The sequence below is a fragment of the Erpetoichthys calabaricus genome, chromosome 1 (genome assembly GCF_900747795.2).
Source record: "Erpetoichthys calabaricus chromosome 1, fErpCal1.3, whole genome shotgun sequence".
Taxonomy (NCBI): domain Eukaryota; kingdom Metazoa; phylum Chordata; class Cladistia; order Polypteriformes; family Polypteridae; genus Erpetoichthys; species Erpetoichthys calabaricus.
In genome coordinates this window covers 300,124,522-300,151,521 of record NC_041394.2, presented here as the reverse complement: position 1 = coordinate 300,151,521, position 27,000 = coordinate 300,124,522, and the positions used below count along the sequence as shown (strand labels likewise).

At 39.4% G+C, this 27,000-nt stretch overlaps 1 protein-coding gene across 1 annotated transcript in view; it reads right to left on the bottom strand.

Annotated features, from left to right (window-relative positions):
- Window positions 1–27,000, bottom strand: part of ptprq (protein tyrosine phosphatase receptor type Q) — a 354,834-nt gene that overhangs the window by 28,856 nt on the left and 298,978 nt on the right. The window contains exons 54-56 of the mRNA XM_051930873.1: window positions 25,207–25,306; window positions 24,789–24,917; window positions 6,223–6,267 (exon numbers count right to left, since the gene is read on the bottom strand). Of these exons, the coding sequence (XP_051786833.1) occupies window positions 6,223–6,267; window positions 24,789–24,917; window positions 25,207–25,306 (274 nt within the window). The remainder of the gene's footprint in view (window positions 1–6,222; window positions 6,268–24,788; window positions 24,918–25,206; window positions 25,307–27,000) is intronic.

Below are 27,000 nucleotides of genomic sequence, written 5' to 3'. Positions count from 1 at the left end.
ATTCTACAATAAAATAAAATAAAGATAAAAAGAGTAAAATGATCATCACCCATAAAGCGGATAGTAGACGTGATGTACTATATGTGTACCACATTTCAAGTGTATAGGTGAAACGGTTTGCGAGCTACAGGTCATTTAAAATCCTGGACAGACACACAAATTGCCACGGTAGCAAATTACAGAAGAAGATTTTACTGTTTAATAATTTATATTTATATGAAATGTGCTTCTTATATATTACTTCATATTCTCATATGATAATGATGTTAATGTTTATATTGATTTCTGTGTTATTAAAACTGCATGTATGTGTGTATATGTATATATATATATATATATATATATACTAGCAAAATACCCGCGCTTCGCAGTGGAGAAGTACTGTGTTAAAGAGGTTATGAAAAAAAAAGGAAACATTTTAAAAATAACGTAACATGATTGTCAATGAAAGCCCGTTTCAGTCAGTAAGTCTTATGTGTGTGTTTATGTATGTGTGTATATATATGTAGATGTGTATATGTAGATATGTATATATATGTATATGTATATAAATGTTTATGTGTGTGTGTATATTATATATATAAAAGACAGCAACAGTTATAACAATGACAACACAATTACATTGACAATCATGTTACGTTATTTTTAAAATGTTTCCTTTTTTTTTCATAACCTCTTTAACACACTACTTCTCCGCTGCGAAGCGCGGGTATTTTGCTAGTTTCAAATAAGATGTTATTTTTGATTTCAGACCCTTTACTAGGGATCTAATTCTCTATGGAAGACTAGAGGGAGTATCAGAGGGTGAAAAATGACATTACTATTATAATCGAAAATATGTAGACTTTAAACATTTAAGTTGAAACATATATTTTAAAATTCCTTTTGTAGCAATATAGCTTTTATGAATAAATAAATGGGTTATATGGCAATTTTAAAAAGATATTAGCTCTTGCGCAATTTGGAACCAGATTGTCACAGGTGGCTGGGGGTGGTACCCAGCCGGGACGCCCAGGAGGACCGGGGGAGGTCTTACGCCTCCCCCAGACCACGTGGGGGCGACCGCCCTGGTGGCTTTGGGGACCACAGGTACAGAGCTTTGAAGCTCAGCCCTCGGGGGCCCCATCGTCACCACCAGGGTGCGCCCCGATGCCTACGGAGCCCTGGACCTCAGCACTTCTGCCACACCCGGAAGTGCTGAGGGGAAGAGGACCGGGGACACCCAGAGTGCTTCTGGGTGCGCAGCCAGCACTTCCGCCACACTGGGGAGTGCCAGCGGAACATTGTCGGGAGGCACCTGGAGCACATCCAGATGGTCATAAAAGGGGCCACCTCCCTCCGTTCGGCGGCTGGAGTCGGGAGGTTGAGAGACGAGGTCTTGGAGGAGGAAAGGAGGCGGCCTGAAGAGTGAAAGAGGCATTGTGTTGTTGGCCAGAACTTTTGGGGGAGTTTGGGGTTGTGTGTGCATCTGTAAATAATAGTTGTGTAAATAAACGTTTGTTGGGTTGTACAGAACGATGTCTGCCTGTCTGTGTCTGGGTCGAGCTCCACAAGATATATGCTCTTAGAGCTACAAAATCAATCTTTAGTGTTAACAAAAGATAGGCAGCCTGAGATAGGCAGAGATCAGGAAACTAAGCATCACTAATTCTAAAACTCTGCATAATAATAATTGAATAGAACATTACAATAAAAAATGCCACCTGTTCTTAATTTGTCTGGCTTAGGAATTTACAAAAAAATAAGTGTTTAAGGCTTTAAATACAGTAAAATAGTAAACATGCACAGAAAAATAAAATATTCACTAATTGTTCCCATACACCATCTCTAGAGCCAGTGCAATCTGATATCATGGGTGTTGCAACACTTGAACTGAATGTATATGAAATTTCCTATTCATGTTTATTAATTTTGTATCTGATAAATGTCTTAATAGACTATTCCTACAGAACAGAAAGTATATCTGCTTTTAACAGTTTCACATGTTCCATTTATTACTTCATGTCTGATGAAATGAAAAATACCAGAGCTTGCTATGTATCAAAGATTTGTTCAGTAAATAGGACTAAGATATGAATTTTAAACCTTTCACACACATGCACAAAAACTCTTGTTACATCTGTGCACAAACACATCATAAAAAGCTTAAAAATGAATAGTGATCATACATTCAGCTCTTCTTGAAAAATAAATAAGTAAATAAATACAGTAAGTAAATAACAGAACATTCTCATGTCTGTTGTGGGAGACTATATCCTATCCTAGCAGCTCTAGGGAATAGGCAAGAAGCAGTCCTAGACAGAGTACCATCTCATCCCACTCTTGCATACTCCCACAATGACACACTGACAGAGTCAGTTTGTAATGGCAAATTAACCTAGGATGCATGTCTTTATGAAAGTGGGTGGAAAGTCAATGTGCCTGGAGAAAACATTACCACATTAAAACATCAGAAAATATTGACAAGAACAGTCCAACAAAGCTTTCTAATCTTATACACCAAATTCCAAATTTCCAAAATAATATCAAGTTGAGTTTTGAATGTCCCTAAATTCTTACTTTATACCACACTACATGGTAAATTATTCCATATGTCTATGGTTCTCTGTATGAAGAAAACTTCCTAATGTTTGTTTGGAATTTACACTAACCATGTGTCTCTGCATTCCTGTTGAACTAATTTTAAAATAACATCCTGGATCTACTGTACTGATCCCTTTAAAATCTTCAATCATGTCATCTCTTAATCTCCATTTTCTTAAACTGAAGAGGATCCGCTTCTTTACTATTTGCTCATAACTCATACACCTCAGTCATGTAATCAGTGTAGTTGCCCTTCTCTGGATTTTTCTCTGGACCAAAACTACATGCACTGCTCCAAGTGATGCCTCACCAGGGTGCTATAAAGATTAAGGATAACTTTTCTGACTTGAAATCTATACATGGTGCTATATAACCTGACATTCTGATAGTTTCCTTAATGACTTCTGTACACTGTCTGGATGTTGATAGAGAAGAGTCCAGTATGACTTCTAAGTCTTTATCATATGCAGGTACTTACAAGTTATAAACCTTTCATTGTGTATTCACATCTAACATTTCTTCTTCCTATTTGTAATACCTTACATTAATTTACTTTTAATTCCAACAGCTATACAGTAAATTGGCCCAAGCCTATATTGTGTCCAGGTCCCTCTGTAATGATTGTGCTAATTCTACATTATCTGCCCTTCCTTCTAATTTGGTATTATCTGCAAACTTACCCAGCCTGTTGTTTATATTACTATATAGATCATTTAAAAATAGCAGCAGTTATAGCACTGACCCTTGAAGAACACCACTTTTAACATTGCTTAATTCTAAAAAGGTACCTCACACCATAACCCTTTGCTTCCTATGTTTTCATCAATTTTAACGTCTACACACTATGCCCTTAACTCCCAGTTCAGTTTCTTCTGTGGGACCATATCAAATGCCTATCAAATGGCAAAATCAACATAAATAATATCATGTGTACCTCTCTAAATGTATCCTTTTTTTGCTTTTAGAATTGCAGAATATTAGTAAAATGCAACTTCCCCTGTCTGTAGGGCTACAGGGGATAAGTTATGAGGAAAAGTAAAAGAGATGAGCCATTTCAGTTTAAGTAAAAGAAGATTAAGAGGAGACATGATTTAAATGTTTAAAATAATGAAGGGAATTAGTACAGTGGATCGAGACTGTTACTTTAAAAAGACTTAATCAAGAACACAGGGACACAGTTGGAAACTTGTTAAGGGTAAATTATGAACAAACAGGAAGCTTTTTTTCATACAGAGAATCATACACAAATAGGAAAACTTACCAAGTAATGTGGAGATAGTAAGACTTTAGTTTCAAAAGTAGACTTTGTTATTTTGGAAGAATTAAGTGGATATGACTGGTGAGTTTTGTTGGGATAAATGGCCTTTTCTCATCTAGATTGTTCTAATGTTCTGCTGTTCCTACTGATTTCCCCAGTGTGTAGTGACTTTTGAAAAATAATTGTCAATGGTTTACAGTATATATGCACTCACTAGCCTCCTTCAGCACTCTGGGAAAAGTATTATCTGGTCCTAATGATCTGTTAGATTTCAACCAATTTATTCAATGCAGTACTTCTCCATCTACAATTTCCAAATCACTAAGTACGTTATTAGTAATTCCTTTTACTGATAGAAGGTTATCCACTTCTTCACATGTGAAAACTTCAGGAAACTGAAAGTTTAGAGCATTCACAATTTCACAGTCTGTGTATTTGAAATAAATCTGAGTTTTCTTGATAAACTTCGCCTCCCTCTTGACTCTTTTTACAATTAAAATACTGAAAGAATCTCTTTGGGTCATCAATTGCCTTTTTTGAAATATTTCCCTCTAACTGCTTTTTAATTTCCCTAATATCCTTTTTAAAGTTTGCTCTTTCATACTTTCCTATACCCTATGGTTAGCATTGGAGTGATTAGTGCTATACACCATACACTGCTGTTTTGTCCTTCGTGGTTTCTTTTTTTACCTCTTTATTATCTATAGGAAAGATTTTTTAAATTTTTACTGCTTCCAAATTTAGGAATGGGTGGATTGAGGGATTGGCGTGCATTATATGTACAATGTTTTTAAGCCTGTTCCACTGTACACTTAAAAGCGTATCCAAGTTTTTCTACCTTAGACTTTTCTGCATCTGTTCAAAATTTGCCCTATTAAAGTTAAGCCCAAAGTAAAAACCCAAACAGACATGGAGAAACATTCAACTCCATAAACAAGTAGGGAATGAGAACAAGATTCAAACCCATGACACTCAATACAGTAAGACAACAGTCCTGCGTCACTGCAACCATCCTGCAGTTCATATATCAAATTAACATACAAATAGGGTCTGTTCTGGACAAAAACCTTGTAACTAATGCTTTATTATATGAAAATATTAGAGAGAATATTGAAGTTGAATTTGTAAGACGGACATTTTGCCTCTATGGTATTGCCACACCAAATGTGCTAAATAAAAAGTCTTTGTGAAATTGATATACAAATGAACAATAAATATGGCTGCTTTCACCAGAATCAAAATGATATAAATTCCGCACTTTCTGCAAGTTTCAGATGAAACATGTAGTGGATATTAGTGAGCACTGAAAGATGCACTGAAGTCGATGTAAACTACCAACTTTCTTAATTATATAGTACAGTCCCAACTCTAAAAAGTTGCTTTAATATGCTGATATGAAAAATATACCTTACCTAACTGGCAATTTGTATTGTCATTCAAAGAATAATAAAAATTAGGTTATGCAACAGTTCTGTAAACATAGTCTGTTGGCTTTATAGTTTGCTGTCAGTGCTTCACTTGATCATGAACTGAACAAATAATTTACAATACAGTTTCAATGAATCATAACATGCACAACACTGAACCACTTTTTAAAGGAAGCTTAATGCTAAATACCTCTAGAAATTTTTAAAAGCACTAGAAATTAAAGCTATTTTAAATACTGCATAATTTACCATAAATAAGCATACAAAATATTAATAAAAATATTATATACACATAAAGGTGCAAAATTAAAGATTCAACCAACAACTTTAGACTACAATCATATGTTTCAAAATGCATATGTAATTAAAAGACAGATGAATTGTTACAAAATGAGAAGTAAAAACGCAATAACAGAAATGCCAAAGATAGGGTTAAAGTGAAGTAAGAAAAGTTATATGCACACACACTCTGTTTACCTATTGAAAGCATCATATCTCACAAATTGTCTGGCATAGGAAATGACACTTGCATACAGAGGCTTTGGTGTGCAAATGCCACTGGTACTGCCTGTTATTATAAGAGGATTAGAAAATGTATCATCTAGATGGCATTCACAACACACTGGCCACCATACTTGACAGTACTACATTAGTACTGATTCCAAAATGTCTGCTGTCACATACTGTACAGACAGCTCATTCTAGGTAAAGGAAAGAATATTTTGAAGCATTATGTAGTCATTAAATCCAATGACAAAAATGATGACAAAGCATTTAATTTCTGATGTTTTTTCTGAAAAGTCAACAAATAATTTACCTGCCTATGCCCATTTGAGATATTGATGTGGTAAACATACTAACAACTGTTACTCTCTGCATATAGATTATGAAGCAAGACTCCCCACTCACAAACTGAACACAACAGTGTGCCAATTAATTTTATTAGCCACTTACTGGATGACAAATATTTCCTTCCGTCTAAAGAAAAATGATGAGTATCTGGAAATGAAGACCCAGTAACATGTTAGTGGGCGGGCATTACAAGCAAGTTTTCAGTCACATTCGTAAACAAGAAGATTTATAAAATACTTGCATATTCATACTAATGCTACATTAATTCACTATGAAACATAATGATGACCAACAGAAAAATCACATAACTGGGGTTTTGCAATAATAATGTCAATATTACATAACATTCTCAGACCTGTTTAATTCAATTAATAATGTTCATTCATCATTCTAATAGGTAGATAGATGGACAGAAGGTGATTAAACAATTTATTTTTCCAATGCTATCTGTGCTTTTGTAAAAGTTATTTTATGACTGTTTTTCCTCTCTCTTATTCTATATATACTGTTAATTTAATTGCTTCAAAGCCTGGTACATTAACAATTTATAGATGCATTTATTTAAGCCATTTTGTAAAATAAAAAGGTTTAATATAATGGCAAAAATGATAACATAAATCTAACACTGAATCTTACAAACATTTCTGTCTGTAAAGGTTCAGAATTTGTGTGGTCACCAATTACTTTCTGTCAAAGAACTATAACTTTGGAATAGTTGGCATTACTTTATATAGGATGAAATTGAAAAGGTACAATTGCTTAAACCATTTTAGTTTATTAGTGTTCCAGTTTAACAGCAATAAGCATGTGCCTACTGGGATGGCTGTCAACACAGTGACCACCACTGCTGTTAACATGTGACACTTTCAAAACAAAACATGAACACAGGTGGACAAAAAGATCACCACACAAGAAGAACAGCCTCCAGTAATTCAACATATGGTTACTAGCCTGCTCTTTCCATCTTGTACTGCCACTTACAAATACTGAGAGTCTGCAGTGGTGAACATCAGTTAAATAAAGTCAAACAACACAAAACAGCTTCAATGGCTTTTTATTATTGTGCCACCCAGAGTTTAGATCAGCAGGACATTGAAATTTTAGTACAAGGTATTCTTAGTCTGTGATCTACGAATAAATTACCAGCTGCAATTACCTAATAAAAACAATGTCTCCCAGAGGAGTTTCTTTGGCAAGGTATGAAACTTCGCTGTTCAGAGAAGACAGTGACACTTTTAAAACACTAAGGAACAATAACTTTTCTAATGTAAAAATGGTATGTCTCTGTCTAACAGACTATTTTCCATTGCTTCTTTCCAAAAAGACTTATTCAGTACATGTTATAAGAGAGTAAACCACAAGTTAAACCTCAAGTAATGGTAAATACCTTAATTTTTGTAAGATAAGCCAGCACTTCAATACGTGTATTGCCCTTTGGGCAAAGAGGCCACTGGAGTTTATGTGTGGGAACAACCAATATAACATACACAAAGAGATATTACTCTGATAAAGGGATTAGATAGATAAATAGACAGACAGACAGACAGTAGTGGCCAAAAGTTAGGGCAGTGACAGAAATGTTGTGTTTTACAAACTTTGTTGCTTCAGCATTTTCAGATTATTTTTTACATGTTTCTATGGTACACTGAAAAACAAATAAAAACATTTCATAAGTTTCAAAGGCATTTATTGGCAAATACATCAAATTTATGTAAAGAGGCAACATTTACAATGTTGCCCCTTCTTCTTCATAACTTCTGCAATTCACTCTGGCATGCTGGATATCAGCTTCTGGCCAAATCGTGACTGATAGTGATCCATTCTTGCCTTTTACGTGCTTTTTGAGAATTGACCTTAGGTTCTCAATGGGATTAAGATCTGTGGAGTTTCCTGGCCCAAACTTTCAATGTTACGATCTTCGAGCCACTTCGTTATCACTTTTGCCTTGTGATATGATGCTCCATCATGCTGGAATATATACAGATCATCACCAAACTGCACCTGAATTTTTGGGAGAGTTGCTCTTGGAGGATGTTTTGATACCAATCTTTATTTATGCCACTGTTGTTGGGCAGAATTGTGAATGGGCCCACTCTCTTGGGTGAGAAGCAACTCCACACATGGATTGTCTCAGGATGCTTCACTGTTGGCACGACACAGAACTCACGGTAGCATTCAATTTTTCCTTCCCCAGACAATCGATTTTCCAGATGTCCCAAACAGACTGAAGTAGGATTCATCTGAAAAATAATAGTCTTCTGCTGTCCAATCCTTGTACTTCCTGTAGAATTTCAGTCTGTTCTTGATGTATTTCTTGGAAACAAGTGGCTTCTTTGCTGCCCTTCCTGACACAAGACCATTGTCCAAAAGTCCTCACTGTGCATGCAGATGTACTCGCATTCACCTGCTGCCAATACTGAGCAAGCTCTGCACTGGTGACAACACAATTCTGTGTAGCTGAGAGGGTCCTGGTGCTTGCTGGACACTCTTAGCTGATCATTTTGTGCCAGGGCCAAAAAAAGTGAAAAAGGGTTTTTGTGATAAAATTAACTTTTTATGCTAATAAAGCTCTTTGCAATAAATTAATATGCATCTGATCACTCTGCACAATAATATAAAACAATGTGAATTACAGAAAAAACTGAAGCTGCAAATTTTGCAAAACACATTTGTGTCACTGCCAAAACTTTTGGCCACTACTACAGACAGACAGACAGACAGACAGACAGACAGACAGACAGACAGACAGACAGACAGACAGACAGACAGACAGATAGATAGATAGATAGATAGATAGATAGATAGATAGATAGATAGATAGATAGATAACCCCTACTAATGCTTTTAGGTAGCCTAATCCTTTATTCCAACCATTATTGTGTTGTGTTGTACTCTGTCAATCTTAAGAATGATGACAATCAGTATATGCATTCATGGCAGAGAATGTTTTCCATGACAGGTAATAGACCTTTCTATTTTATCACCTTACGGTAGCCCCATTTACATATTTGAGAACCTTGATAAAAACCTTCTTTCCTCAGAACTAATACCCTTCATTCTTGGATTTAGTAGCCCTTTTTTTTGGACTTTTTCTAATTGTGTTATGTTCTTGTGATAACATGAAGAGCATATAGCATTCCACTAAAAGCTTCAAAAGTGTATTATGCAGAAGAAGCATAGCTGCTTTTGATTTGTACACCACACAGCACGATATACACTATAACTTTACATTTTATTGGCCTTTTAATTGATTCTTAATGTGTTCAGTAATTTTCAGAAACAGGTTCACTGAAACACCAACATCTAACTTACAGGATATAGTTTCTAGTTCCAGACTACATCTCTTAATAGAACTTTTATTTATTTCCATTAAACTTTATTTTACACATACCCGCACAGTACATATCTAATTTTGTTCTGGGCCGTCTCTATAGACTTGGCTACATGAACAGTATCTGCCAATTTACTTCTGATGTATTTTCTGCAAATTACATTAATGTTTTAATTATTTTTTTTCTATTCATTTAATATATATTTAACAGAGCAGCAGCTCCAATACTAACTCTGACAAAACCAAACTTTTCACTTTAATTCAGAAGAATTGCACAACAATTTATTGGTTTCTACTCTTTACTTAGTTTAACACATTGTTGTACTGCACTCTTTACATTGTGTCTCTACCACTAACACTAGGATGACTTAGTTCTTGCCATATAATAAGATACAAAACCTTTTTTGAAAGGCAAAGTACTAAAAAAATAATCACGTGCTTTACAATCAAATCCCTTTAATGTCTCCTTTCAAATCCTAATAGCACACTGCTGTGTTTAACCACCACATTTTAGTAACATCTAACAGGTGAAAACATGACAAATAACATGAATTAGGGGAGCATTTGACACTTCCATTTCTGAACATTTTATTACCCCTTGCTTTTTTAAGCACTTTTCTTCTTTTTTGACTTTTCTTTTACTGCTAAAATACTGATGGACATTTTGAATTATTATTTACTAACTGTCTTTTAAAATGTATATTTCTTTTGACATTTGCTTATTAGTTAGTCTTAGCATTATGAAGTTACTTTTCTTTGCTGATGTCTTTATGTCCTTAACTCTGTCAGATGATGTTAGGCTGGTCACTGCTTTTAATTTTCAGTTTTGAACAATCCTACATTGCATTCAATGTTATTTTAAATATACCTCACACTTACATCTTCATATCTACACATTGTCACACACGTGCCAGTAGGAGGCAGCTAAAGGGCCTGAGTAATTGTAATAAAATATCTGACCAGGGGGCGGCGGAGTGCGCCAACTTTCTTTCTCAGTACCTGTGGAATAATAAAAATTTGAATCAATGTATTAAATAAAAGCTGAACAAATAATCTTGGGCTGAGGGCTTTTAACCCAGTCCAAGGGAGGGGAAGAGGATTTTGGGACTACGCCTCAGTGCAATGAATATTTGGGTAAACAAGTCTAAAACGCCTTGGTGATTACTATCTGTGTGCATTTGAGTGTATAAAAAATATAAGAAAATGTATAAGTATATTGTATTTGCAAGTATAAGAGTTCTGTGTGTTAATGATATGAAAATGCATTGAGACTGTGATGAAGGAAAGTTAAGGTTATTAAGCATTAGAGCCTAAATATATAAAATAGCCACAAGATGAATAAAAGAAAATAAATAAAGGGTGGACCAGCTTTTAGGGGACCACACCCTGTCCTAGTTAGTGAAAGCAGAAGTTTATTCCACTTCTAAGGAAAGGCTACTTGTAAAGCTGCAAGTATGTGATAAGTTTGTGTACGTGTTTAAGAGGAAATAAAAGCCGGTTTTCAAAACCGCACAGGGACCCCTGTGACGTGGATACTGTCAGTGACAAACTGTCAGCATCTGCAGCGGGTCTCTGCTCACTAAGAAAGATCAAGAAATAATAAAAGAAGTTGTTTGTTTGAATTTGTGTTTGTTTGCTGTTGTTTCGAACCTTCGACCACAGTTTTCTGGTGCCGTGACCCGGATCGGAGATGGACAGCTGACTCCACGGGCTGTATCATCCAAGAGGACCGGTAAGAGGACCGATTAACAGCTGGATCGGGAAGGACCAGCTCCAGAAAAAGTTAGGACTGGCCTGCCTCGGGCGTATCCTGCGTGGGGGGTCTCTGGCCTCCTCCAATCGAATGCGAAGGTCGAACCAACTGGGATTTCCCTAGCAGGACAAGAACTTCTTGGTGAGTAGACCGAGGGAATCCGATTGAGTGAATGACCTAGCTCAGGGATTTGACCGGGTTTATGGAAAAGAAAATTGAGAAATAAAATACTGTATCACTTAACGGATAGTAAACTGGAAAGCAGAGAATAATACTTGGGTCCTTCGAGGACAGTGTAAGGTGCTGAGAACGTTAGTAAGTTACTCCCTGTGAATTAGAATAGAGTGGGTGGCACACTCCTAGAAAATAGAGGAAAGGGAGTAAAACGAGTAGAATATATTGAGTATCTGGGAAAAACACTATGTGGGAGGGCGAGTTTCTGTCTCTAGCGTCTGGTCATATTCCTGCTCCTACGGGTTAATCTGTGGTGGACACCAAGAGCGGTTACCAGCTAGGAGGCACTTGACGAAGGGATCGGCATTAACCTGTCGAAAGGCCCAGACTCCGTGCTGAACAGACTGTCAGTCCGCTAAAGCCACGAAACCACAAGAGTGCTGATCCGGGAGCGGAAGGGACTGGAGACAGAACGATACGAGGGCTGATCTATTCTTCTGAAGTCCGGTGCTATTTAGTTATGGGAAAGCAAAATAGTAAACCGGTCAAGAAGGTTTCCTCGGGAAATCAAAAGTCTCTGTTGGAAGGACTATTTTTGGAAAGCGCATCGGGCTCTAGTTCTCACTCGGGTCCGAAAGGAGGTTCACCCAGGAAACTGATAGAAAAGAAAACTGGGTTAGATTTTAAGGAAGCGTGTAAAAAATGGAATAAACAAAGCGGTGGTAGATTTCCAGTTGAGGGAACTGGGGATATTTCAGAAATACAAGAAATAAGAAAAATTTTATGTAGAAACACTCAAGGATGTTGTAATAAGGGTCCTTACCGGATGGATATGTTTGATAGGTGGGAACTAGTGATAAAGGATAAAACCTTAGAGGCAGCCCAAAAGCGTAATGAATTGCTCACTGCTGAAGTTAAGACCCGGAAAGAGAAGGAAGAAATGTTGTTAGCTTTACAAGACTAATATAGAAGCAGAGCCCAATCCCGAGCACAAAAGAAAGAAAACAGAAAAGAAGGACCCCCTATACCCCGTAATTTATTCACCCCCTCCATGCCAGCCTCCACCCCCACCTACCCCTCCACTTCCTGCCCCCACTGCACCCCAAGCACCCCAGGTAGCTGATGAACCACCCGGAGCAGGGTTCTTTGATGAACAATATCATTATGACTCATCCTCTCACTTAAATCCTGATGACAATGATCCAGACTTCAGGTCCGGACATCAGTGTTCGGATCAATCCCCAATCTCCCAACGAACTAGAAGCCAGACTTCTCGTCCGGCCCTGGCCTCTGGATTCACCTTCATCTCCCCAAAACCCCAAAAACCTCCCGGCCTGACATTCTCATGCCCCCTAATCGAGGTACCTAACCCCCGACATGACCACACCCAGGCTGCAGGAACAAATAACCCCACTACTGTGATGATTCATCGTAATTGGGATATTCAAGAATTAAAAGATATGGTGTCCGAACTGCCCAACCCTAAGGGGGTTGGTGGGCTAAAATTCGTGGACCACCTCCAACAGCTAGATGATATGTATAAACCCAATGTTGCAGAGTGGACACAGGTGCTGCGACGAAAACTAGGTACCACATGGGCAACTGTCAGTCGGGGGGTGAGGAATGGACAGCCTTGGGCTTGGGATCAAAGCCTTAACCGTGGCGGGGGCCAAGAAGCCCAATTTGTACAGCAATGGGAAGCGCTGAAACAAACTATTGCAGAGAAATATAAGAAAGGCACAGACTGGTCCCTTATCTCAGCTGCCAAGCAAAAGAGAGACGAGACAGTCGATGAGTGGGCACACCGAATACAAGACCTTATGGCTAATCATTCAGGCTTAGAAAATGTTGATGATCGGACTCGCGCTGCCGTTCCCCATTTTGTTTCGGGACTGAGAAATGACATTCAAAGTAAAGTCCGCACGTCTTGTATAGGCTGGGAAAGCGCTGCTTTTGAGGAAGTGAAATGCCATGCAGAGCATGCTGAGAAACAGACTAAGCAAAAAGAGTCTGATACACAAACTAAGCTGCTTGCAGCACAACTACAATATTACACAGGGGGAATGAGCAGAGGCAGAGGGTTCCAAGGCCATGGACGTGGCAACTTTTCCAGAAGACGAGGGCGTGGAAGGGGACGGGGGTTCCCGTCTTCCAACCCTGACAATCCCTTCGCTCAGATGCCCAACCCTTCGGAGCAAACACCAGCGTCATATGTTTGTTAAGGCTGCGGTGAATTTGGACACTTCAGATGGGACTGCCCAAGCAAGCGCCCCCCACCACCACCTCCTCCCCCTGAGCCTAATGACATTCCGTGGTCCTAGGAAATAGCAGGGACCCCCAGCCATTCCTTTCAGTTTCCTCTGCTTACCCGTCATGCTGACACAGATCCTTTGCTGACTTTGATAGTAAATGGCAAGGAAACTGTCTTTCTTGTGGATACGGGGGCCACATGCTCCACTTTATCACTGTTGGAGGTCCCTGCCTCGAAGGACACTGTAAAGGTTCTCACTGCTTCAGGACAGCCACACACTTTACTAGTTTCAAAACTTCTGAAAGTGCAACTCAGCACCGACAGCTCTCCATTAACTCACCGCTTCCTGTTAAATCATCTGTGCCCTGTCAATCTACTAGGAAGAGACCTTATGACTAAACTGTCAGTCTCAATCTCACTGACAGAAGAAGGATTTTATTGCTCCACTCCTAAGCTCCTGTGCCAAATCTCCCCACATCCCAAACCCTCTTTTGCAGCCTGGACCCCAGACATCTCCCCACACACTCTTCCCCTTAAAGCCCTACACTCTTTTCCCTCATGTCTTTTTCCCCACTTACAGGTCCCCGACACCCTACACTGTACTGCCCAATATTTCCCCACTGAAGTAGACACACCTTGGTTAGAATTTTTTCTTTCTTCAGGTGCTTGCCCCGAGACCCTTCATATTCCTTGCATTTTTATTTCATCTACTAAAGCTGCTGCTTCAGTTCACCTCACATATTCACAAAGCATTTTCTATTTAGGAGGTTCAGTCCCCCATATGTCCTTGGCCAAATCTAACACCGTTCGATGGGTCGAAATAGGGGAATGGGTGGAGCAATGTTTAAATAGGACTGATTGGCTATACGTCGCCCCAGGCATTTTTGATACCTCAGACCATCTGATAACAAAGGTGTTAAACCAAATTGACCTGCCGGTCGTTCGTTCCCTCTGTCACCCATCTGTTTCTCTATGCTCTATACAAACTGATTTTTTCCCATGGCTTTCTTCAATTCCTGACACCCTATGGTCTCAGGGAAAAAACGATTTTGGCAGGATCACAAATTGTGAACCTCTGGTTGTTTTTCCGAAATCATCCTTCCGTCCTCGCTGTGCGCAATATCCTCTTTCTCCTGAGGCCGAACTCGGAATTGCAGCTGTGCATAAAGAGCTTGTTGAAAGGGGGGCTATAATTCCTATCAAATATTCTCCTGTAAACTCTCCTATTCTACCAGTAAAGAAAGCTGATGGCTCTTGGCGCTTTGTTCAAGACCTCAGACAAGTTAATTCTGCTATTTTTCCTAGGGCACCGATTGTCCCTAATCCTACCACTATACTTTCTACAATTCCTGCAACTGCCCGTTACTTCTCAGTAATTGACTTAGCAAATGCTTTATTTTCTATTCCTGTACATCCTGATTCTCAGTTTTGGTTTGCTTTTACTTTTAAAAACCGCCGTAGAACATGGACCGTTATGCCACAAGGTTATACAGAGGCTCCTTGTGTATACGGCCAAGCGCTTGCTCAGAACCTGGAAGGCTTCTGGCCTGACAGGGGAAGTGCATTGATACAGTACGTCGACGATTTATTACTCTGTAGTGAAACAGAGGAAGCATGCACACAAGATACAGAATTATTGCTCAAGTATCTTGCTGAAAATGGGCACAAGGTCTCTAAGGCAAAACTGCAGTTAGTTCAGACCACTGTAAAGTACTTGGGTCATGACATCACGTGTGGTACCAGAGCTTTGTCAAAAGACCGCATAACCACCATTCAAAACCTTCCCAGACCGGTCACAAAACAACAGGTTATGTCTGTATTGGGCATTTTAGGTTATTGTCGACAATGGATTTTAAATTTCTCTGAAAGAGCACAGCCTTTACAAACTCTAGCTAACACTGCTGACCTTCCTCTTTCTGGTCGCATACAGTGGAATGAGGAGGCTGATAAGGCTCTTAGTGATTTAAAAAGCGCACTGATTTCTGCCCCAGCTTTAGGACTCCCTGACTATTCTCGTCCATTCACTCTGTTTGTGGACGAAAAGGGGGGATACATGAATGCAGTTTTAACACAATTGCACGGGGACAAACAAAGGCCAATAGCCTATTTTTCGAATAAATTGGATCCAGTGGCTACAGGACTTCCAACTTGTCTCAGAGCAGTAGCAGCCACAACAGAAGCCGTGCTAGCAAGTACAGATATAGTGCTCATGAGCCCCCTAACAGTAAAGGTGCCTCACGCCGTACACTCCATTTTAGTTCAGGCTAAAACCTCACATCTCACTACTGCTAGGGCAATACACTATCAAAACGTACTCTGTACCCTGTCAAACAATTGAAAGGTGCTCCACCTTAAATCCAGCCACTCTTCTTCCAACTGAAGAAGAGGGGGAGCCCCACAACTGTCATGAAGAAATAACTAAGGTCTTAAAACCCAGACCAGACCTGCAGGAAACACCCTTAGGAACAGGGGAGATAATTTTTGTGGATGGATGTTCCTTACGATTGGAAAATGGAACACCCTCAACCAGCTATGCAGTGGTCAAAGGTGACCACCTGCTGGAAGCAAACCGAATTTCTTCAAGTCTTAGTGCACAAGCAGCTGAATTAATAGCTCTCACCCGAGCTTGTCAGTTGTCAGAAGGAAAAGTCATAACAATCTATACTGATTCCAGGTATGCCTTTGGAGTCTGCCATGATCATGGAGCATTATGGAAATTGAGGGGATTTAAGATCAGTACTGGCAAACCTATCCAACATCAAAAATTAGTAGAATCCCTCTTAGAAGCCATAACCAAACCATCAAAACTGGCAATAGTTAAATGCCAGGCCCGTACTGGGAAACAAGACCCTGTCAGCAAAGGAAACGAATTAGCTGATCACTTTGCTAAACAGGCTGCTTATAATAACACACCAATCTCTTTATTTTTACAGAAAGATGACAAAGACCCTGATAATCAAATTATCTCTTTACAGAGCGCAGCCACGGACAGAGAAAAGAGAAAATGGTTAAAAGAAGGATCCCTCTCTGATGGGGTCTGGACCCATAAGCAAAATAACAAACCTTTCCTCCCAAAGGCTTCTTTTCCAGGTATGGCAAAAGTCGCACATGGCCTGGACCATGCTGGAAAGGATGCAATGGTTCATGATGTCGAGAGACATTGGGAAGCTGTAGGCTTCTTTACATATGCAGAGCAATTCTGCAGACGCTGTGCATTATGTCAAAAATTCAATGTAGGAAAGGGTACCCAGGTAAGTCCCGCCGTCACACCTAACCCAATGGGTCCATTCGAACATCTCCAAATGGACTTCATTGAACTGACATCATCAAAAGGGTGCCGATACTGTTTGGTAATTGTTGATGTGTTCTCCCGATGGGTGGAAGCTTTCCCTTCCAAACATGCAGATGCCAAAACTGTGGCAAAAGCCTTAATAAAAGAAATTATTCCAAGATGGGGAATACCACAAAAATTGCAGACTGATAATGGTAGTCATTTTGTGAACTCTGTAATAAATGAATTGACCACTTGGCTCCAGATAAATGTACATCATTACTGCAAGTACCATCCCCAAAGTGGAGGTATTGTAGAGAGGTGCAATGGCACCCTAAAATCTAAATTGGCAAAAATCTGTGAGCAGACAAATTTAACCTGGCCTGATGCTTTACCCCTGGCCTTGATGGGATTAAGAGGGAGGACACACCGACAATTAGGGCTGTCGCCATTCGAAATTCTGACCGGACGGCCCATGCCTGTTGGCATGGTCATTGGTAATGTCAATCTGCATACTGTGGACAATGATCTTCTCTCTAGTCTTACAGGTCTCCAAGCCTCCCTGAAGGAAGTCCACGAGCAGGTTAATCAGGCCTGGAGAACCAGTCCTCCATCAAAGGACTCCCCGATTCCTCTGGGAACCTGGATCCTGGTTAGAGATACTCGAAGGAAGCATTGGCATCAGCCTCGTTGGAGGGGACCATTCCAAGTGCTGCTATCAACACCACATGCAGTTAAGGTCGAAGGACTGCCTGCCTGGATACACGCCTCACATTGCAAGAAATGGCACTCTTGACACTATTACTGATTTATCTCACTTTCCCGTTAACGTCCACCCTGGTTACCTTGACTTTTCCCCTTGGAATCACCACCTCAATCCAGGTTGATTTTTGCTCCATCATTGATTGTGGCTCTGGACATCAAGTCCAATGGGTCTGGTCTGATAAATATGTTTGCGTAACAACCTCCATGATTAGAGGAGGTGGCTATTCAAGGGGAGGTAGCTACTTGGGAGGGGGATATGTGGATGTCTCTGATGACTGGTGTAACCTGTGGACATTGGTATTTGCTAATACTGGAACACATGATTGGGGTCATGAACCATGGCAGGCCCTACATTATGGACTTAAGGCTCGTTTTCTATAATTAAGGGTCATAATAATGACAAATGCTCAGAAAATAATTGCAATCCACTTATAATAACGCTGAAAAATCCTTCTTTGCATGATTCAGGTACATACGTGTTAGGGGCTCACGTCTCAGGCACCGATCCCCTCGGGCAGTTTAAGATTCAGGTAACCAAACCCCCTCTCCCTACAACTCTTACAACTCCCTCTCTCACTCTACCACCCCATACCCCTCCCATTGTTTCCCCTACCCCTCCTATTCAAATACCCCTGGAACCAATTACTTATCTAAATATCACCACCCTTTCCTCCACATTCTCCATAGAAACCGGATATGGTGACCAGAACCGATGACTGCAGTGGGTCCTCTATTCTGCACGACAGGTAAATCAATCTGACTGTTATGCATGTGCCACTGCACCGCCTCACCTTGCCACTACCCCATTTCCCTTAACTGACCTCTCGGACCCCACTGGCTTTCCCTGCTTGCTTTACCTATTTACTACTGCTCTTTCTCCAACAGATCCCAAATGTAATACCTTAAATACCCTTTTTTCCCCCAATTCAACCCATGACTCCCCCTATGTTCCGCCCCTATATTGGCAATTACACCTGTTTCACTCGAGCCTCTCGTGACAAAAATGCCGTTGCTCTTGGCTCCCCTCCCCGCCTTTGGTGCTCCCTCACTTACAATGTCTCCATCGATGCCTCCATCCCTCTTCCCAATAACATTTCCCTTAGTTGGTTTATCTCCCACGTCACCGCCCATGCTGATGTCTGGTGGATGTGCCGAAGATCTAAATTACTGGACATCCTCCCACCTGAATGGACTGGTACCTGTACCCTTATACAATTGGTCATGCCCTCCATCCTCTCCCCATCCACATCGTGTTCGTGGATCCTTGGCATCATTTGCAAATTTCTCATTACATGGTCCAGGTGTGTATATTGACTCAATAGGTGTGCCTAGAGGTGTTCCTAACAAATTCAAAGCCAGAGATCAGGTAGACTGCTGGTTTTGAATTTCTTTTCCCCATAATCACCATCAATAAAAATGTGGATTGGATAAATTATTTATATTACAACCAACAGCGTTTTCTGAATTTTACTAAAGAAGCTGTTGAAGGAATACATGAGCAATTAGATAAAACCTCCCTTATGACCTGGCAAAATCGCCTAGCACTAGATATGCTTCTAACCGAAAAAGGTGGTGTGTGTGCTATGTTTGGGGATGCTTGCTGCACGTACATTCCAAATAATACTGCCCCTGATGGCTCCATCATCCGTGCCCTCGCTGGTCTGACCGCTCTCTCCCTAGAATTGGCTGAAAACTCAGGCATCGATACCCCTCTTGATGAATGGTTTATATCCACATTTGGCTCTTGGGGCCAGTGGTTCAAATCCATTTTTGTTTCCCTTTTAGTTGCTTTAACTATTATTCTTTTGGTTTGCTGTTGTCTTATTCCATTATTCCGTTATTTTATCCAAAAGTTTTTCACTACCTCTATAACTAAAGCTTATTTCCTCCACACAGAACGCATGCATCTTCTCTCCCAGTCTAAAACCTGTTCTCAGTCCACTCTCGATCAAGATTGTTTTGTTTGAACTATTGTTTGTTCAAAAATGGGGGAATGTGGAATAATACAAATTTGAATCAATGTATTAAATAAAAGCTGAACAAATAATCTTGGGCTGAGGGCTTTTAACCCAGTCCAAGGGAGGGGAAGAAGATTTTGGGACTACGCCTCAGTGCAATGAATATTTGGGTAAACAAGTCTAAAACGCCTTGGTGATTACTATCTGTGTGCATTTGAGTGTATAAAAAATATAAGAAAATGTATAAGTATATTGTATTTGCAAGTATAAGAGTTCTGTCTGTTAATTATATGAAAATGTATTGAGATTGTGATGAAGGAAAGTTAAGGTTATTAAGCATTAGAGCCTAAATATATAAAATAGCCACAAGATGAATAAAAGAAAATAAATAAAGGGTGGATCAGCTTTTAGGGGACCGCACCCTGTCCTAGTTAGTGAAAGCAGAAGTTTATTCCACTTCTAAGGAAAGGCTACTTGTAAAGCTGCAAGTATGTGATAAGTTTGTGTACGTGTTTAAGAGGAAATAAAAGCCGGTTTTCAAAACCGCACAGGGCCCCCTGTGACGTGGATACTGTCAGTGACAAACTGTCAGCATCTGCAGCGGGTCTCTGCTCACTAAGAAAGATCAAGAAATAATAAAAAAAGTTGTTTGTTTGAATTTGTGTTTGTTTGCTGTTGTTTCGAACCTTCGACCACATACCCTACAGACCTTTCCCGGGAAATCCTGCAAGGTTCCGGCACCTCAGAAGACACCACTTCCGGGGCTGGGCCCTTTGCTGATGTCACTTCCGGAGCAGAAGACATCACTTCCGATGCCGGGCCCTTTGCTGACGTCCCATCTGGCCCAGAAGACATCACTTCCGATTCTGGCCCTTTTGATGACATCACTTCCTTTACGGGCCTTTAAAGCCTCCATCTTTGTCTGAAATAATCAGTTCTGTTTTGGACTCTGTTCTATGCATATTGTGCTTCAAAAACTTAACTTTTGCAGCCAGGAAAACAATATACGGGTGGCTGCCCCAAATCTTTATGATGTCTGTGTTGTTTTATTATCACAACATATACCCAAATTATGTAAGGTTTTATCGCATGCTTTTTAAATTCACCTATTGAGTAGTGTTATGCTTAAGAGGAATTTGAAAATTCAGTTGTTTTTGACCTTTAAACTTTTTAGTGATCATGCCTTTGAATTTCACTTTAGATTGGCCACTTTTCCCTGCCTTTTTGTATATTTGACTTTTTATATTTCTGAATATGATTCTACTACCACAGATGTATACTTTTAGTTTAGAATTGGTAATGTTAAATTGGCCCTTAGGTGTGTGTGCATGTTTGCACTGTGATGGACTGGGATCCTGTCCAGGGTTTGTTCCTGCCACACCACATTATTGATAACTGTAAGTTATAGGAAGGAAGTACTTGGGTCCAAAATCAGTACCTGACATTGCCTCTCTGAAATTTAACTTGATAGCCTTACTTTTTACTGATTTACCCTGTCAAAACATTATGGAATGTATGTGATCAAATGATCAGTTGGTCTAAACAATATTAAGTTTAAGACAAGATACCCTCTTAAGCTACTTTGATGATTCAGATAGGTTTTAGATTCTGCTTAAAAATCATTTTTATGAATATTTCAACACACTTTTATAAATGTATTTTTTAAAACCTCTTGGTAGCAATACAGGTTTATCATGTTGATATACTTTTCAATTCCAGCTTGTTGGTAATTACAATATATTTTTTCAATTTCATAAAAATAGCCATTTCTGAATGTATTCCTTAAATTTACTGCGTAATACTGCTGAAATGTTAAATGCAGCTTGTTCTAAAGTTTATTTCCCCTATTCTCTCAACTATCCTTTGCAAATACCCACCCAATTCCTCAGTGTCTCTCCATCTCAAATGTAATCCATCCCAATGGTGACTATTTCCCTTAAAACATTCTATACTACACTAAGCTTTTAGCGATACCTGATAGACTGGTGCATAAAGCAAGATGAAAAGATGAACTTCCGACATCACAGAGAAGATCCTCTTCCTAAGCTTAGGATCTAGTACTTTTAATTTTTCTTTATATACAGTCAAGAATTTTTAACTCTACCCTTGTCATTTGTTCTGATATGGACAATTACAATAATATTCACTTCAGGTGTTGCAAGGATCTCATCCACATGCCCAGAGAGGTGTCCAATCTGTTCTTCAATCTCATTTTGGATTGATTTAATAATTGATATTCTAGAACTCTTTAATCTTTCCTATCACTGTGTATAGGTTCCAGAGTCATTATCCTTCCTACAATCCATCTACCCATCCATCCATCTCTTCAAAGAGCTCAAAACAGTTAGATGCACCTTTAACTGTGTGATTGATATTTCTGGAGAGTGTACATTTCTTTCTGTACAACTGTACCCAATAGGTAACACATCTATCTTAGATTTGGAATCTCGTCTCACACTGTTTGTCCTGTGCAAAGGATATATTCTATTTTCAAAAGACATTTTGGAGAATTTTTCCCACCTTTCCTATTCTAGAGGCATGGGTTTACATGATTTCCCTTTGAGAGATGCATCTACAGAAAGCCAGCTTTCATGAATCCAAGCATCAAGAGAAATCAGTATGCAGAGTTCTTATTTTTACATTTGTTATGTGGCAGGTGCTTCCATATGTTACTCTCTTACACAGATTGAAGTGCTGCCTGCTTGGAATTGATCTACTACAATATGTAGAAATTAATTCACTTATGTCCCACCCATCTTGGAGATTAAATGTTCAGATACCTTTATGACCTCTACCTGACTTCATCCACTTTGTGTCTCTAGGTGATACCGTCTAATGTGGCCTGATTATGCTTTTAGCTTCTCTAATAGCTATTATAAGTACAAGAATATCCATATTACTAACTGAGAATGGTAAACCAGATGGCATGGACGCAGGTACACGGCGATGGGACCCTGAGACATATTGCGCAGGCGCGTACAGCGCACGTCTCATAGACCGCCAGCGAAGTCGTATCCACCGCGAACGAAGGTGTCACGGCCCAAAAACGAAACAGCTCAACTGACGTGAATGAGAAATGAAGCAACACCGCTGCCATGGCTACCGACTAATGACACAGCCACACACAAAAGAGGATTCTGCGCTGCAGCCCAGATTCAAACGGAAGAGGCTACGGAGGCCCCACAGGTCCACAAAGAGGATTCGGAGGCGTCACCGCCATATTGTGAGTGGCACTACTGCGGAGTGAAGTTAGGAGTAATGTGCTGCTTGGGATTGTACAAACCGCTGAACGCTTTACACCGAATTCAAACACAATACAGCTCAACGATACAAACACGAGCCCACCTGGATAAGATCAATGAATGCAGGCGCCTACAACGCGTGTCTGAAACTGCAGAAGCAAAGCAGGCACGGGTTTAAAACGGACAAGCTCGACTAACGGATATACAAACACGAGCCTGCCTGGATAAAATCAATGAACGCAGGCGCCTACAACGTGCGTCTGAAATGCCGCAAGCAAAGTGGTCACGGCTCCAAGATGAACGAGCTCGACTAATGTATTTCAGGATAACCAATGCCGGGGGTAGGCGAGCGAAGCAAGCAGGGGGCGGAGCCCCCCTTGTTATAATAGATTCAAACTTATGGTGAGCAAATGAAAATATAAAGCTTTTCAAAACTGAACAAAGCTGCAAGAAGTATTGCATTATTTCTTAATAGCAACCAAAACTCTGTTTTAAGGGCAAACACAATGAATGAAACTTTGGATGGAACAGATTTCTAAATGACATGTTCTTTTTGTTTTCACAGCAAGCTGGACCTACTGTATTCAAATGTTAATGCCACTTAATGTAAAGCTTTTGTATATCTGGCCAGGTCTCTCCATGTTACTGCCACCTACAATCCTTTTATTGACAACAACAACTCTTCATTATTCAAGCCTGAAGGTTTTACCTGTGTGTGGGGAATCTGATTTGATCTAATCTAACCTAATCTGGTCTTCATAGTTTATCATTTTGTTTTATTCCAACATTTTTAAAAGCAGCATTTCTTGTTCACACACAAATAGCAGATCTTTAATAGGGACATGGCCTGATTATATTGCAACAAGGAAGCCATTTCACGGTAGGGCATGACTAGAACTGACAGTTTTTTTCAAATGGAATAAACCCTTTTGATTTATAGATGTTTGCCGCAGCCAAGTCTATTCTTTTTCTACTACTGTATATACAGTATTATACAAAAGAACTAATAATAGCACTATCATTTAGTAAATCTAGTGTTATTGTATTTTAATGAAAAACAGTTTTCATTTTCAAAAACACTAGAGTTTAAACAAAATTTTAATTATATATTAGTTAAGGCAGTTTCTATTATAAGGCTGAAAGGCACCAAGGAAGACCAGTAACATTTAATTCTGTTGACCTGAATAGTGTGATCATGACTGACTAATTCATTCCTAGTGGCTAGGCTGTGGAATGTCAAAAACTCTTCTTGATGATTCAGATGAAGGCAATGCATTCCATTATCAGACACTGTAACACAAACCTTAAAACCAGAGGACAAGAATATCTATTTGATAAATGATCACGAAAAAAATAGACAGTGGTATCATAGGATACACTTAGTTTAACATACAGTGGTTATTGACTGAAATGTAATATTTGCGGTTTTGTCTGTCTCACACACTTTTCTACTGGATCAACTAAAATAAATGTAATCCACTAGTAAATACGATAAAATATTTTATTATACTTTCACTGATGAGTAATTTGCTAAAATACAGCTTGAAAATGTTATGAATAAAAAATAACACTAACATAAATATGCTTACAAAAAAATAAGTCTATTTCCAGCTCATTTACATCTTATACAGTATGCTAAACATTCAAAACTTTTATCTGAAAAAGCAGCAGCCATGCTTTCAATTTAAACCACGCTTAATTTCCCACAGGCTGTCACCTAAATTTTAGTTGTATTGGAGATTAAGTGCTTTTCTGTATGCTGCAGTTAAGAGTCTGAAAGATTAAGGTCACCTTTGAAAGAGGAGCCCATTGACCTGAATAAATAAACCTGTTACAACACACTGACAAACAAGTTTAGGTCACAAGGAGGTCAGAGCCAAAAGTATTTTGGCTACTGTTTTATCCATAGGAAAAAGAACTCACCGAGTTAATTTCTCCTCCTTAAGTTCGAGGTCGGCCACTGTTATCAGCTGGTCAAGCTTGAATTTGGTGTCGATGATTTCAGCATCTCGAGGAGAATAAGTCCCACCTTCTTTCTGTTTTTGTCGGATTCTGAAAAAAACAGCATAAAAACATAACATTGATGTTATCAGTACAAAATCTACCAATGTATTAAATATATTGGTAGATCAATGTGTTATTAGTTAAAATGTAAGTCATATCTTTATGCACCTCTGGCTCTTTCTTTAAGTAAAAAACAGCTTACAACAGAAAATCAAAATATTAAATAACAGCATATATTGTATATATCAGCAATATATTGTGCAGAAATATTTCATGTAGCTGTCCTGCTGAAGTTTGTGTTACATGTTTAATGATATGACTCTTGGTATCAACTTACCTTGCAAAAGCATAGATTGCTGCCACCAAAAGGATAATCGATAGCACACATAAAGTTACCGCCAGAGTGATCTCGACAGCTTGGTCAGACATGCCCTCCACTGCAAGGAAAATATAATTCTAAGTCTATCTTTCAAATTAGGAAAACACTTCTATAAATCAGCAACTTTTCATAGCATAAATCAGCCAAATAATTATTACTTTTTTTGTGCTAAAATTTCCTTATATCAAGTTACTCATAATTAATGTTCCAAAAACCAAACAAGATGCAGTGTTTCTAAAACAGGCAACTGTCTATTGTCATCAGGAGATTAAATTCAAATGATTTATGTACACTGCGGTGGGCTGGTGCCCTGCCTGGGGTTTGTTCCTGCCTTGCGCCCTGTGCTGGCTGGGATTGGCTCCAGCAGACCCCCATGACCCTGTGTTAGGATATAGCGGGTTGGAGAATGACTGACTGACTGATTTATGTACAAGAATAAATTTACACCAGTTTCAGAAATTATTAGAAGAGCTACATACATTATTGTAATACAAAAAACTATTGAAATATTGTTTTATATTTAGCAGGGAGTTTGCTTATTGGTGTTCACTTTTTCTCTTTTTCTTCCTTCTGAATTATCTGTAGGAATGGGAAAAATGTTTAAAGTATATAAACTAAAATATTACAGAATAAAACATTATGAGAATTTGCCAGAAGCCAGATAACTTCCAGGCTGAATACAACAACACATGGTCCCTAGGTAGGAAAGCTGCGATCATGTTGGTCCTTTGAAGGTGTGAATAAGGAAGACTGGCAAGAGGCCAATATTTCCTGCCAGCTATTAGCCTAAGAGGTCTTTTATAAACTTGCCTGTCCTGTGTGGATTCATTCTCTCAGTAATAAGGAGTTAAGGAGACACCTAACATATGCAGGTGAGTGTGCCATGTGGTGTCAGTCATGTTCAACATAGTAGGTGATTTTTAAAAATTTCTATCCAGAACAGTAAGATCTTTAAAGGTTTTCTTTCTAAGGCACTATTTACATTTGCAGAGTTTACTGCTTACTAGTGACACTTGTCATTTCAGATTAAAATGTGGGATCTTTTTCTCTCTTTCTGTCTCTCTCTCTCTCTCTTTTTTCCAGACAGTCCCTGCCTTTTGCCACCCTAATGGGAATGCCTACCTAGATTGCCTGACACACGAGCACCAAAACGGCAAAAAATAAATAAATAAAATACATATACTCTATGAACATAAAAATAAGGGATGAATATTAGTAGAAATATAAATTACCAAGCATCTACCCAACCATTTTAAACTGCTTAATGCAACTGAGGTATGCCTAGATGGTGGCTATCCTGGGCACAAGGCAGGAACCAACCCTAGGCATCAAAGAACCAAGTATCCAGTATACAAGCACAAAAGAAACAGAATCTAACCCTACTGAGAATATAATAAGTTGCTCCTGTCACACACGTACGCATGGGAGTCAGCTAAAGGGCTTGAGGGAAGACAGTTCTGAGGCATGCCGGGATGTGGCAGAGTGCACTGATTCTTTTTTTCCCTTGCCTGTAGACCATTCCCGGGAGATCTCACCTGGCTCTCATGACGTCACTTCCGGGACCGAGCCAATGGAAGAAGACCTTACCGGCTCCGGCCCCTGTGATGTCACCTCCGGGCTTGAACCAATGGCCCATGATCCTGAGCCAGACCCATACGACCTCACTTCCTGTCTTCCCCTTTAAAAGTCTAACCGTTTCCTCTATGTGTCAGTCTTGTTGTGGACTCTGTTGTAAGCACATCAGTGCTCTAT